The 15,547-nt window shown below is 40.0% G+C and overlaps 1 protein-coding gene across 4 annotated transcripts in view; it reads right to left on the bottom strand.

The window, feature by feature from the left end:
- EPHA4 (EPH receptor A4) overlaps positions 1-15,547 on the bottom strand; it is a 143,258-nt gene that overhangs the window by 12,907 nt on the left and 114,804 nt on the right. For 3 of the 4 annotated variants that reach the window (XR_003794018.1, XM_029225872.1, XM_029225874.1), the window contains exons 9-14: positions 12,454-12,512; positions 9,608-9,721; positions 9,165-9,350; positions 5,284-5,345; positions 4,628-4,837; positions 2,579-2,728 (exon numbers count right to left, since the gene is read on the bottom strand). Coding sequence is in view for 3 of the 4 variants with exons in the window: in XM_029225872.1 (XP_029081705.1) it covers positions 2,579-2,728; positions 4,628-4,837; positions 5,284-5,345; positions 9,165-9,350; positions 9,608-9,721; positions 12,454-12,512 (781 nt within the window). In the remaining variant the exon portion in view is untranslated. Of the gene's footprint in view, positions 1-2,578; positions 2,729-4,627; positions 4,838-5,283; positions 5,346-9,164; positions 9,351-9,607; positions 9,722-12,453; positions 12,513-15,547 lie in introns of those variants that run through there. The other variant, XM_029225875.1, reaches the window with a different exon arrangement.

The raw sequence follows: 15,547 nt of genomic DNA, 5'->3' as shown, positions 1-15,547 counted from the left end.
ATTTCTTATTGGCTTTTCTCTAAATCCCCCTTCTTCAGGGTGTGAATTCCAATAACACAATATGATATGACTCATGCCAAATTTAAAAACCAGAATAACTTCTTAATTTCTTGGCTCCTCATAAGCTGGGTTTACTGGTACCCTATGAGATTCTGGAGGGGATTTTCTTTGGGGATTTTTAAAAGTTTTAATTGTTTTAAATCAGTCCTTTTTCTCCCCCTACTAAAATGACAGCTCCTAGCGAGATCACCACTGGCTGCAGCCATCTCAGTGATCATGACAGAGTCCCCCTGAGGCGGGTCTATTGCTGCTCAATGACCGGCCTTCAAGAGAAAATAATCAATTCAGTTGGGTCCAGTTTATATGTACCAGTATAACTGTGGTTCTTTTAACCAGGATACCGTTTCAGTTTAACAATCATCTTGTGATTTATTAAGCCCTCTGAACCCTTTTCTCCCATGTATTTTTTGCCAACCTCCTACCGTATTAGTATTAATTTACTTCTCCGTCTAAAGTAGACTTCTATACGCTATCTAACTGAACGTGATTCTATTTATTTCTGGCAATGACATTAGGTCAGTTTGATCCTCTGACTTTCTTTTCTCTTTCCAGGTGCATGGTGTTGACTCTGGACTTGATGAAAACTTTTTACATCGAATTGATGAGAATGCAAGCAACATTGGGCTGATGCCAGGTTAACACAATTTGTGACAAACCCTCAGACTTCTTAGTATTCTTTCATTAGCTCCCGATCCACTGCCAGCTTGGAAGATGGCTTGTGGGTTAACAAAGCATATTTTCTCAGTTTACTGCTGAATGTTTTGGGGGGGGGGGGGAAGGCCAAGGATTAAAACAAACAAAAAACTTGATAAATTTGACATCTTCTTAACAGTTACTTTGACTCCATTCACCATATGCCAAATGAATTCTACCCATGAAAGTAATTCTCCGGTTACATTTCCTGTAGATTCCTGTTCTATACAGACTCCAACGCAGAGACAAATACACGTGAATGATAGATCAATATTATTTGTGGGAGAGAATTGGCTTCAGATGCTTTTTCATGGATAAAGGCAGACAACTGAAAGTTTAAACCAACAAAATTATTTTAATATAATATAGAAGCTGTCAAAGCTATAGGTCTGAAAATATTTAGAGTGGGAAAACTGACAACATCTTTAGATATTCTGCTCTTATGAGCATTTGGGACCGCTCTCAACTGAAATAAAGAAAAGCTTAAATATCCAATAATCGAATAAGTAAATACAGGCGCTACTCCTTCTTCTAGGTTGTTGGTCTTTGTTCCTCTGAATGTCTCTAACTCAAAACCAAATGTTACTATACAAGAAAGGTACCTGATGGTGTCTGCATAATCACATCAAACAATAGATTACACACTGTTCACTCCCATAGTCTGTCTCCAGCCTGTAATTATCTATCAGTTATGCTAGCTGCTGTTTTTCTTGCTATTTGCTATGAACCTTCCTTTATAATGTATAGATACTACAGTGTCAACACTACTGTTCCTCTTATTCTGGTTAGAGAATTCTTTTTGCCCCACTGGACACAGAATGCATTAGCTTCTATATTGCTCTAAACATTCTTCTACGGATAAGGCAACATCCTATTTCTTGAGTGCACCTGGTTTTTCACTTAATTGTCAAGGTTTTGCAACATCCTGTTGTTTCAGGATAAGCCAGATGATCAGGTAACATTCCACATCAGAGAAAGTTTTTTTAAAAAACCTTTTTTTAAAATACAATTTTTATTGATAAATTGAATACCACACATTCGTAAACACACTCTATGATAATACTTTACCTCTCATATAAAAAAATTAGGGAAGTTCAAGAAATGGCCATTTCATGTTGTTCTGATTTCCAACCCTTCTAGAACTAACTAACACCTTCCCAGAATTAGCTAATAAGTGTTCTAGGAAGATCCCCCCTGGTCTAGGTTTGTTTTTTTCCTTTCTCACTGGGGATGTTTGTAATTAAATTCTATTACTCTGGAATCTTATTAGTGTCATTATTGAATGCTTTTCTAAAATTGGAGGCATTGTGGATACTCCCTTACAAAGTAGTCCAGATGGTACATTTAAAGGGATGTGTATAATTTACAAGGGGTCATTTAGTGAAGCTTTATTTTAGAGTCCTCAAGGGGCAAGCTCTAATTACAATTTTGCCAGCTTTAAAATATTCACTAATTTTCTTCCAATAAACATTTCATGTCAGTTTCATCTCATGTGAAATTTGTGTTTTTCAGATATCCTTGCATTTTCTTAAAATTCAAGGTTTAATTTTATTTCAGTATGGGTTTGAAAGTTAACAAAGTAAAAGTACTGTTCCATATCACTAATCGATCAAGCTATGCACCTATCTATCTATCTGTCTATCTCCCATAATATACCACTAAGGCTTTGTAATTTTGGTCCTGGAAATCCAGGACTATAAGTTTTAGCTAGATTACTAGACACATCTGTATTAAGAATTTTAAGTTTAATGTATCATTTCAAGCTCTACACTTACTCCATCGTACATTAATGCAAAGACATATATTTCAGAACATAAAGACTCACATCTTGATTGGACATGTCCCAATAGGGTCTCTCTCCATACGACATCACTTCCCACATGACGATCCCGTAGCTCCATACATCACTTGCTGATGTGAATTTACGATAGGCAATTGCTTCTGGTGCAGTCCACCGGATAGGAATCTTGCCACCCTGTGAACATCCAAGCTCTAGGTTATCCCCCAAGTACACTGATGTGCCATTTTAGTTTCTGAATGTTGTTACTGTTTGCTAAGCAGGGCAACAGCATTCCTGAGATAGCTGTCCAAACAATAACAGGATATTTGTTTATTCTAACTAAAATCTTCCAGGTTGAGACAGTTCTCATATGTTTTCTTTAGTCGCAGGGAAGTAAGCAACTAATATGTTTAATTATTTTTTTAAAAAGCCTACCTATTATCTGAGCTCTACTTAAGGCAATACTGTAGAAGAAAGGACATTTTAGGTTTTACAAAATACACATGTTATCCGTGGTATATATCAATGGATGTGCAGCTGACAGTAATTTTGACTTCTTGCCAGATTCTCTCACCCAGCAGCACAAAGGCAATACTTAATATTGCTTTGAAAATCATGACCTAAAAAAGTTAAATATGAACATTTCTATCCATCCCACTGTCATCCAACTCCTATAGAGCACGAGAAACATGACCAACGTAGCTAGAAGATAATACGCTAAACAGGCTCTTAGAGGAAGTCAAATAATACCAGATGCTAGAGCCATTATTAACTTTAATGGCAGGAGGGCCAGATTTTGATTATTATTTACTTTTCTAAAAAAACCCTGCAAAAATGGTAAAGCAGTTGAATATTACCCAAGAAAAGTTTAAAGGTCTCAAATGTCTCTTGTTTGATTATGCTTATGTGCAAGGTATTTTTAATGGAGTTTCAAATTTCTTAGGGTTCCATCTGGGGAAATTAATTCAACTTCAATTCAGACCCTTAAGGTGTTCAAGAGGACATCATTTAAAAGTTTGCTTTATTAGAGCTACTAAACAGGGCAGTAAATTGTACTGCAAATTGCATTGGTTCACTGCAGTTTACTCTGAAAATACACTGTATTACATTTATGCTTGTTCCATACAGCAAGACACTTGTGCTGCCTTCTGCCTTCCTTAAATATTTTGGCTATACAAATGTATCATTCTAGAAGCTTCCTTTTACTTTCCTTTCTCCAACTACTGGGGAAAAATAAAAAGTCTTTAGCATGGACAAGGATGTATTCTTTCCTGAATGAATGGACTTTGAATTCAGAAGAGGGTATGTGTAAGAATCAAAACTACAGCCAAAGAAACTGAACACTACCAGAAAACACACACACACACACACACACACACACACACACACACACACACACCCCCAACGAACTATACCAAAAAACCCCAATGCTTACCATTGTAGATGCAAAATGGTGAGCATTAAAAGAAGAAAATGGCTGGTCTGCTTCATGTTGATTTTAACAGTGTCAGCCCTAATGGCCAATAACTTTTATGATTCTGTGTTTATTCCATTAGTATCTTATATTCAGATTGTCCGGCTAAGATAGCATAGCCATTAACTGTATACTGATAACTCTTAACTGTGCCTTAATCCTGGCTTATCTACCAGTAGTAAAACGCAGGCCATTAGATACTGGGAAACCTTGCGTAGTGTAAATGTTTTATAAATCCTGTATATACATTCTCAGGTTCGGTAGGCAGCCAACTAGAAATATTGTTCTGTCCTGTTTAAAATAAGATTTTTTTAAAATAATAAAAAGGAACCAAGTAGAAAATCTAAAACAAACAAGAAGAAAGGAAGGAAGGAAGGTAGATTAAGTGTGAAAAAATACAATAATAAGTGATGCTCTAACTTGTGGCTTTGTAAAGCGGTCACACATCTAGAGGCTGTTTCAAAATCCCTCTTGGAAACATGGTTTAAAAATGGATGCATGGCTATGAAGGGGCTCTGAAGGATGAGGAAACTTGTAAAAATCACAAAGGGTTTAAAACATCAAAGTGAGAGGAACAGTTTCATCAGAGTCAAAGCCCAGAGGTCACAAATCTTTCTTACCCTGGTGGTATAAGCTGCTTCTGGATCATCCTCTAGCACTCGGGACATGCCAAAATCAGACACTTTGCAGACCAAGTTGCTATTGACCAGAATGTTCCGTGCAGCCAGATCTCGATGCACGTAGCTCATATCAGATAAATACTTCATCCCGGACCCAATGCCACGAAGCATGCCCACCAGCTGAATGACCGTAAATCTGCCATCATTCTTCTGCAGAGGAAAGAAATAAGGTACAATCTCATTAGCATTAGGCCAAATTAGTTTTCACCAGGCATTTATTACTTGGATCTTTTTTGATATCTGTATCCGGTGTGCAGTGAAACTCAATATCATTTCCGGGCCTTTTTGACCAAAGTCACTAATTCATGAGTAGAGTATATCCTACGAGCTGGGTTTGCTTCCTGTAATAGATGGAAATTATCCAACTGTAATGAATCTATGGCTCAAACAGCCCCACGATACAAGAATAAATCAAATACTACCCTCCTTGTACGTGGATTATTGAAGAGCCTTTAAAAATCACATCATTCTCTATTTCTCCTCTTCTTCCTTTGCCTCATTAGAAAAAAGTCCATGAATACAACCAAACAGAACAAATACTCGAAGTCTGTTCTAAACACCAACATTCTTGGGTTTAATATAAAGTAGTCACATACCCTGAGGAATGCATCCAAGGAGCCATTCTCCATGTACTCTGTTATGATCATTACTGGTTTACCTAGAGTTTCCAGAAAGAAAAACACAAAACCCTTGATGAGCACTGCAGTTAATGAGATAAAAATGGGCTGTGCGCAATTTTCCTGCCAGGACACCTGTCTTGTGCGATCTAATTTAATTAAAACAAGCCAAGCTTATGCCTCAGCTGTGGGGAGCTAGGAATGAAATATTAAAAGGACGAGTAGGTTTAAATTCCATCTGGAAGGTTAACCCTTTGGGCGGCTTGTTGACAAGGTCTTTAATAAAGTGGCCTCTGGTATCCAGGGAGCACGTGGATGGGTATTTGCTCTCTCAAGCAAATGGAGAAGAAGATAAATGGCCCGTTTAAAGGAGAAAAAAATCTTTAAGATAATTAATTAATTCTGTCCCCAGAAGAGCCACTTGTACAATGCTAAAGGAATCAATGAACAGAGAAACTTTTTTTTTTCTTACCTATTTAGAGGAACCCAAGCTTCTGGGAGCTATGTTGGATACTTCATTACCCAGACTCATCTTAAAGCTCAAGCATGTACCATCTTAGCTTTTCCCCCTGCCTCACTCAGGTCAGCGGCTATATCCTTTCTTTTCCCTTTTCCTATCTATAAATAAACTCAGTCTATTTGCTTCCTTAAGCTGCCAACCTCAGCAGCAGCAACAACAAAATCACAGAAAAGGGTCGATAAGTGATTTCATCCTAGGCAGCAATTTTAATTCAGGACTGGAACCTTTGTGTGCCCTTCTCCCTTTTCTAAGCAAAGAAATCAGAATGATTTTAAGGCTTGAGAGAAGTGGGAAACACTTTCATTTCACTTTGGTTTTCTTTCTGAGGACCTTAGGAAATAAGGATCATTCTTTAGTTTCTTAATCCCTGGCAATGCACTCAAGGTCTGAAATTCCTTCTTTCTAAAGGGTATTTGTGGCAGTGGGGTGTACATCTTCGATATTTTACTAAGGCAAGGGGTAAAGCCAAGAGAACAGAAGAGTTCCTGTGAGGAAAATAAAATGTTAGTTTGAAAAATCAAAAACATTCATTGCTGTCCTTGTGGACTGTTTGGATGTAGACATCCAGTCAGGGAAAATGGGCTGGGCTGTGCCACTGCCGGAAAGCCCCCAGAATTATTCTAAACGAGTACATTTCCCACCCAGAGCCCCTATCAGATGAGACTCTGTACTGGTATGGGGAAAGGAGAAATGTCTTCATTTCAGAGGCAAAATTTTAGAAGAGCAGACGTTTTTAATTTCAGTGAAGTCCCATTTATCAATTTGTTCTTCGATTGAACATTTGGTACCGTGCCTAAGAAATGTTTCCGAGGCAAAAGTGTTGGATTAGAAAACACCACCACGAACATTTAATTTTCAAGTGATGAATGAAAGCAGGCAGAAAAAGCAGGAATCTCGGTGTAGACCAAAGGATGAGTCAAAACCACTTCTAATCTCTTTCCCCTTGGCTGGAGGGAGTGGTCCCAGTACACCTTTCCATCCTCCATCAATATTATTAGGAAGCCTTTAGTCCTCAGACTCATTTACCCTCTGCATCTGTGACCACATAGAACAAATGCATCTAAATGAGTTTTAATTAACTTGCCTCAATCAAATGATACTTTGTTAACTCATGAGAAGGGGTGACTCCCCTGATGGTACATTAACACCTACTTCCATTTCACAAGATCCCTCTGGAAATGTGGGGAAGCAAGGAGAAGATCCGCGGGGTACGGGCAAGAATTTATAGTCTCCCTGTCCATTTACAAAGTTACTCAAGGAGGGCCAGTCATGAATTCACACTCTCCCACTCTTTCACCCTCACACCTCCCTAGTCTGACTGTTGGCACTATCTTCACAATTATTCTCCAGTTTTTTGTTTATGAAAAGTAACCATTTGTCAGAATATTTATGAGCTCTACAAGAGAAATAAAGATGAATGTCTCCGTAAGCACAGAGGGGCTTATGAAATGGGTCCAGGTTGGGCTCCAGGGTAGAGATAGACCCTTTCCCGGAACAGGCAGGGAGGCAATGGGGAGTGGAAAGGTGGGGGGAAGGGGATGGCTCCTCTGGTGGAAATTTTAAACCATTTTAATTCAGTGACAAGTGCATTATGCAAATGCATCCAGTCGTTTGTAACAGTTACAGCTGTAATAGCCACGGGTTTTAGAGGTCACAAAGATCCCGTTTCTTCCCTCTTCTGCAGAGGTGCTACAAAAGTCACTGTCTGCCCCAGGAAAAACACCCCAAGCTGAACAGAGCCTCCTTTTGAGAAAATGGACCTGCAGAAGTATTTAAAGGGAATGTTATCTTTTAATTAAAGTAGTGAAGGGCTCTGGGCAGCTCCACAGGCCACAGGAAAAATATCCTGTCTGTAAAACTCATCTTAAAAAGCAAATAGAGCTATTCTATGCTAATTATAGACTTCACCTTAGGTGAAAAATTATATACCCTTAGCACCAAGGTTCCTTTTTTGAAGGATTCCAAAGATGGGGAAAGATGTACTTTTTAAGACATAATAATGCCAGTTAACACTTAGTTGTTTTTTTTTTTTAATTTGCTAAATAAGCATTATGCCAAACACGCTAAATATTCCATTCCATTTTTATCTCTATTTTACAGATGAGGAAACTGAGAACTTGAGCAACTAGTCAAGGCCTCATAATTTACTAGCAGTAGATGATGTGTAAACCTTTGGTCACTAGGCCAAAGGTGCTCAAAGTGTGGTTCCAGGGACTATAGCTTGATTGACCTTGAGCTCTTCAGAAATGTGAACTCATGGGCAACCACTCACTAAATCAAACCTCTGAAGATGAGGTCCAGGAAAGTGTTTTAATGAGTTTTCCAGAATTCTGATGCATGTTTAAGTTTGAGGACCTCTAAATTAGTGTATATCTGCTCTCACTTTTTAGTAATTTCCAAATTTTCCCTGCCTAAAGATTGTGTACCCTTGTGTCTTACTGCCCCCTTTGCCCCAGACCTAACATCCGACATTTACACCTCCATTTCACCCACTGAGGCAGCCACTCTGTACCGGTTGATGGAGGACGCTTTTCCCAGGCACCTGGTATCAAATTAAATGGCACTTTGGCCGTCCTGGAGACATAGCCCCAGGCTTACAAGATCCTTGACTTGTAGTAACTATAATAGGTACTAAGGCTTCTGGAACAGAGCCACCTTCAATAGTAACCATTTCAGCTGCCCCGTCCATGTGGTGCTTTACAAGTTGGTCTTAGCCAGTCTTACAGGTGTATTCAGGGTCTGCTTCGCAAAATGCATCTTTTGAGCTGTGTCGTATTTTAACTGAAGCGTGGTTCACGGGCTGAGCGAATGCTAATGGATTAAAAAAGGAAGGTGCAACCAGGTGTTACTGGAAATAGGTGCTGGACTGCAACTGCAGCTGCCATAAATCAGGCAGAGCAGACAAGCAAATCCCCCAAAATAATAGATTACCAAGGTGCACTCCCTGCACCTGGAACCCCAGCTTCGAACATAAGGTGTGGTGAGGTTTTGTTGTTTTTTATGAAAAGTACTTAAAATTTATTTTGCTTACCATCTGCTTGCGCCTATCCTGTGACAATCAGTTTGGTCTAGCAAAGATTTGAAAGATGGCAAGGCATACCAAAAATCTGCAATATTAATTTCGCTAAAATCTCACACAAGCTGCCTTGGAAATAGGGTATCAGCCTACACCATACACCCATTTAGAAATGACTACAAGATTAATGACTTGTCCTGCACTGATTTCCTCCTATTAGCAATCAGTGGGTCTGCTCCATCTGTCATTTCCCTGGAAAGAAAATGTGTGTTTAATTTGCCAGTAACTTCTAACTTGGCTTTGTAAAGGGAGCGACGCACATACATTTGGTGACAACGCCTTCCAAGTGAATGATATTTGGGTGGTCAAACTGTCCCATGATGCTGGCCTCACTCAGGAAGTCCCTCCTCTGTTTGTCTGTATAACCAGCTTTCAATGTCTTGATAGCCACGTAGATTTCTCTTTTGCCAGGCACTTTGAGACGCCCACTGCATACTTCACCAAATTCACCTTTGGGAGAGAAAAAGAACTGACTCTGAACCAGAAACACGTTCAAGGAGAAGGAATAACAGCCAATAGCTAACATTTGTTGAGTGCTTATTATACAGTAGGCACTGTGCTGGTGTTTTATGTAGATCAAGGAAATTTCAGGTACACAGATATTTACATATACCGGCACATACAGTACATTCTAATGCATTTATATAATCCACATACATATATTTAACATCCACAAAGAAAATAGGCTTATAGACACAGACACTTACCAACTCCTATGACTTTTTCAATCTTAATGCAGGATGCGTCGATTTCTTTGGCAAATTCTCGAACTGCTTGGTTGGGATCTTCGTACGTAAAGGGATCCACGTAAGTTCTAACACCTGAGTAATAAACATGCAAAAGGTTGGCGGAACACTTCTCAGGAACCACTAATACACTGAAGTTCTCTGGGTCTAAAAATATTCAGCACAGAAAAAATTTTCTTAGCATGAGAAAAATACTTAGCGTAGACGTAAGAAAATGTTTAAATTCTTGCTCCGGGTTTCGTTAGTGGGTAAACAAAAATTGTTTGCTACTTAAGAGGCTGTAGCTCTACTGAGTTCCTGGAATGTCTTCACACTTCAGGGATGAAATTTTAAAAACAACCTATCCCGTGGAAGAAAAGAGAGTCTCTATAAGGAAATTTGGAATGTGTTATCTAAATATTGCTGTCCCAAATGCTGGAGAGGGTGTGGAGAAAAGGGAACCCTCTTGCACTGTTGGTGGGAAAGTAAATTGATACAGCCACTGTGGAGAACAGTATGGAGGTTCCTTAAAAAACTAAAAATAGAATTACCATATGACCCAGCAATCCCACTACTGGGCATATACCCAGAGAAAACCACAATTCAAAAAAACACATGCACCCCAATGTTCATTGCAGCACTGTTTACAATAGCCAGGTCATGGAAGCAACCTAAATGTCCATCGACAGACGAATGGGTAAAGAAGATGTGGTACATATACACAATGGAATATTACTCAGCCATAAAAAGGAACGAAAATGGGTCAATTTTAGAGACGTGGGTGAATCTAGAGACTGTCATACAGAGTGAAGTAAGTCAGAAAGAGAAAAACAAATATCGCATATTAACACATATAGGTGGAACCTAGAAAAATGGTACAGATGAACCGGTTTGCAGGGCAGAAACTGAGACACGGTTGTAGAGAACAAACGTATGGACACCAAGGGGGGAATGTGGTGAGGGGAGTGGGGGTGGTGGTGGTGGGATGAATTGCGAGATTGGGATTGACATGTATACTCTAATATGTATAAAATGGATAACTAATAAGGACTTGCTGTATAAAAAAATAAATAAAATAAAATTCAACAAAAACAAAAAACTAAACACAATTAAAAAAAAAAATAAATAAATATTGTTGTCCCAATCAGTTGCTCACATCTTACCCACCATCTCCAGCTTTCTTCCCTTAGGGAAGATGATAGAAACCTTCTCAAATGACCTGTGTTACAAGATATCATCTTTTGCCTCATATCTGGACCAACAATTGACAACAATGAACAAACTAAGATTAAACCTAGGTTAAGTGTACGAGAGGGATAGTATCTGCTATTTGATTTGAAAATACAAACTCTGTATTGGAGTTCCACTTTTATTCTGTTTTGGAAAGAAAGTGCTGTAAGAAAAGACATTGAATGTCACCTGGAAGCTTCGGCGAATCAATGGTTTAAATACTAAGAAGGGTAATTCGGCCACACCCCATAGTCACTGGTAAACTGAACTCGGAATGTGAGCTCTGGGGCAGCCAGAGATGTCCGGGACAAGATGCATTAGAGATTACTGGGGGGCTTCCCTGGTGGCGCAGTGGTTGAGAGTCTGCCTGTCGATGCAGGGGACGCGGGTTCGTGCCCCGGTCTGGGAAGATCCCACATGCCGCGGAGCGGCTGGGCCCGCGAGCCATGGCCGCTGAACCTGCGCGTCCGGAGCCTGTGCTCTGCAACGGGAGAGGCCACAACAGTGAGAGGCCCGTGTAATGCAAAAAAAAAAAAGAGAGATTACTGGGAACTTCCCACTGGCATTTACACCCCGCCTCTCCCTGCTCGAGCTCCTGGGGCTTTGGGGCGCTGAGAGGTGTAGGATACCAGTTGGCTCAAACCCTTTGATTTTCCAAGACTGTCAGTTTTGTCCTCATCTCAAAAAAATACATCATTTTTGTTTTTAAAAATATATACCACATGCAAATGAGAAAGTGTGGTTTTAGAAAGGAAACAAGATGAACAAACGGAAAATTATCAGACACTCCATGACCCTTCATCACTTCACATGCTCTAGCCAAGAAAACCTTTCTCAGGATTATTCTTCCAGCCCTTCTACCTCCCTGTGCTAATAAGGTAGCTATTAACCACTCGGTGTTATTTAGATATAAATCAGTTAAAATTAAATAAAATTTAAAATTCACTTCCTCATTCTCACTACTTTTCAAGTATTCAGTGGTGCTTGTGGCCCCTTGGCTAATGCATTAGATGGTGCAGATAAAGACCACTGCCATCACCTCAGAAAGTTCTCGTGGACAGAACTCCTGGAGAGACACCAACCACTGTCCATTCCAGAGTTTTCTATCTTGCTCAAGTCATTCAGAGCCGATTCTTTGAATTTAGTCTTTGACTCCACTTGGAATATCAAAATAACGAAAATCCACTAAAGAAATATTGATAGTCCTGAATTCCACAGCACATATTCTGTGGTGTGTTCAATTTCTTATTCTATTGTCTCCAAAATGTTTACCTTATAATAAGAGAAAAATTGTGGCCTTCTAAATCTTGCCACCCAGCTACAAAAATGAGCCAGCTAGACCAATACTTTTTCAGATTGGAGGATAAGATAAGGAAAAAGAAGCATCTAAGGAAATTACCCAACCTCCATCTTTAATTTCACTTAAAAAAAAATACCAATCACCTATTTCAGTTTGAAACCCTGAAATACATTATTTGGATAATTTCATGAAAGGAATATAATATTAATAGCCATGTGAATATTATTTAGACATTTCTAAACTGAAAACACGAGACATGCTCTAAAAATAAAATTATTTTTAATCCAGTTTTCTGTACCTTGGTTCAAATGTTTCTCTTCGTCTGCTTCTTGTTTCGCTTTACTGTATTTACTTCGTCTATTAAAAGATAAAAAACAATATTTTCAAAATCTGTAAACCACAAGTTCTTTACTACCATAATATAAGTCAGGCAGATATGTAATGCACATTTCACAGATGAGAAAACTAAGGTTTATGGGAGGTGAAATAACAGGGTAAGTAACTTGTCACCACAGAGTCCAGAGTCTCTGCTCGTAACCACAGTATTAAACTGAGGTGATACAGCAAATATTTTATAATACAATTATAATTTTAAATCCCCAGGAGAAATTTATTGTATTGAAAATAGATGAGAAGTTTACTGGCTAATTTCCCCACATACATATTCTGAATTAAAATAAGTTTCCCTAGGTGAATTCTGCATACATCAAAGGCAATCGTAGTCAGTATGTGATAAGTAATAGTAAGCCCTGTTGCTTTCACCACAAAAAAACTCATTATCCTATTATATGATATTCTTAAAACAATAGTTTTGTGGTTATTGGCTTCAGCTGCTGCATACAAATTCCTAAATGATTAACGACAATTTAAAAGGTAAACAGAGTTTGTAGAAAACTTGCAGCAGTAAAAATAAGGATCTGGGACTTCCCTGGCGGCCCAGTGGTTAAGAATCTGCCTTCCAATGCAGGGGACTTGGGTTCGATCCCTGGTCAGGGAACTAAGATCCCACATGCTGTGGGGCAACTAAACCTGTGTGCTCTAGAGCCCGCGTGCTGCAACTACTGACCCCCCACGTGCCACAACGAAGATCCCGCAATTAAGACCCCATGCAACCAAATAAAAACAAAACAAAACAAAAAATAAGTTTCCATTTGTCGCCTAAGTCTTTTCTCCAAAAAACAGTGTATGGTCCTACAGTTGGCCTTCTGCTCTCAGTGTCCCATAGGAGTGAGATCAGGCTTGGTTATAAAAAGTCTTGGGAAAAAGAAAGCTTGAATATATATAATTCTTGAATCAGTCATCTTGATACATTATACATAGACACATATATATGTGTCTATGTGTATGTATGTTAAATTGGAAAATCAACTCAGTCCATATTAGAACTCTGTAAAGTTGGAAGATGAGACCATATTAGTGAATAAAATATGTACATGTATGTTTCTGTCAAAAATGTCAAGTTTATATTGCACTTTATAATCATCTTGTAATTTTCTTAGAGCTTTAAAGATGAGGTCAGTCAAGACTCTTATATGTGAGGAAACAGGCTCTGTGGTGACAAGAGTCCCTGGTGGCCACAGGGGGTCGCAGCAGTGTGGTCCTGTCTGAATCTGATAACCTGAACCCCTGCACTTTGAACAAGTCAAGAAGGGCAGGATGGTCATGGAAAAGAGAGAGGGCCACGCAGTGCCACCAGAGAGCAGCCCAGTCACAGTCACGTGTCCCAGCCCTTCACCCACATTCCTCTCCTAATTGTCAGCAACGCAGGAACCAGCTCTGCAATCAGACCCTCAGAGCCTACAGATGTTCCTCTGTGTGTATAATTCCCTTGCAAATAATAATACTTGGCATTTTTACATTGCATTTAACTTTTCAAAGTGCTCTCATCACATATATTATCTCTTCCCCTAACTGTTTGCAAAGCAGGAACCAGCTCAGTAAACAGAGACCTCAGTTACTAGAGTTCACTTCAAAGTGCGAGTCACTCAGTCCCAAATAATAGCTTGCATTTTTACTTTGTATTTAACTTTTAAAAGAGCCTTCCCATATAACATTTCATGGCATCTTCTCAACAACCCCATGAAAGCAATCAGGCAGACAGACACATGTTCGGTCCCATTGTACAGATGAGAACATGGAGGCAGGAGGGCAAGTCATTTACCCACGACCCTCCTAGCAAATACAGGAGGAGTGTGTCTGCCCCATCTAGCTCACTACCTCACATGCCTCTCCCAGCATGGATGAAGTTATATGATGATAGCTGGTGAGTTAATTATAAGTCATGGTACATTTTATATCAGTAACTCCACTTAAATTGGATTCCACTTGCTCTCAAACTCCATTGCTTCATCAAAGAAGCTAAACAGGTTTAAACATCCTGAAACCAAACAAAGTCCCCTCCAAAACTCCCCCTCCCCTCTCCTTTTAAAGGAAATATAAGAGTGTTAGGTCAGGGACTATGAAAATAGCATTTTATGTCAGGGAAATGCGTGCCTAGGTCCCAAGGGTGTGATAGGGTCCTGCCAGCCCGGGAGATTGTATCTTATCAGAGCTCCTAAAAGCATTATCTAAAATTACAAGTATATATTTTAAACCACTTTAGATCTCGAATACTGATTTGAATTTCTTTCCTTCAAAGAAGAAAAAATGCATCAAGCAGGGAAGCTTTTGTCCCAACTTTAAACTGTCAGAGAGTTCATCAAAAACCCTTGTAGAGGGCTTCCCTGGTGGCGCAGTGGTTGAGAGTCCACCTGCCGATGCAGGGGACACGGGTTCGTGCCCCGGTCCGGGAAGATCCCACATGCCGCGGAGCGGCTGGGCCCGTGAGCCATGGCCGCTGAGCCTGCGCGTGCTCCGCAACGGGAGAGGCCACAACAGTGAGAGGCCCGCGTACCACAAAAACAAACAAAAAACCCTTGTAGATACCAAAAGAAAGGAGCAGCCTCAAGCAGCCCAGGAGTGCCATTTTCCATCAACATATTCATGAAATCTGTGCAAAGCCAGAGGAGAGGTAAAATGGCAGGGACCATTACAAGGCTGACCTGCCCATCCCCTCCTCAGGCTTCCGAACATAGAAGGAGGAAGTAAATTTGAGGAGGTGTTTTTTTGTTTGTTTGTTTGTTTTTAATAAAACTCTCTATTTTTATTCCCTCCCCGCCAATGTTTTATGTTTTTTTGTTTTTTTTTGCGGTACATGGGTCTCTCACTGTTGTGGCCTCTCCCGTTGCGGAGCACAGGCTCCGGACGCGCAGGCTCAGCGGCCATGGCTCACGGGCCCAGCCGCTCCGCAGCATGTGGGATCTTCCCGGACCGGGGCACGAACCCGTGTCCCCTGCATCGGCAGGCGGACTCTCAACCACTGCGCCTGGTGGCGCAGTGGTTGAGAGTCCGCC

This window comes from Monodon monoceros, unplaced genomic scaffold, assembly GCF_005190385.1.
Source record: "Monodon monoceros isolate NGI ecotype Baffin Bay Population unplaced genomic scaffold, NGI_Narwhal_1 Super_Scaffold_16, whole genome shotgun sequence".
NCBI classification, from domain to species: domain Eukaryota; kingdom Metazoa; phylum Chordata; class Mammalia; order Artiodactyla; family Monodontidae; genus Monodon; species Monodon monoceros.
Note: the sequence above shows the minus strand (reverse complement) of the source record. Positions and strands in the feature narration are given on the sequence as shown.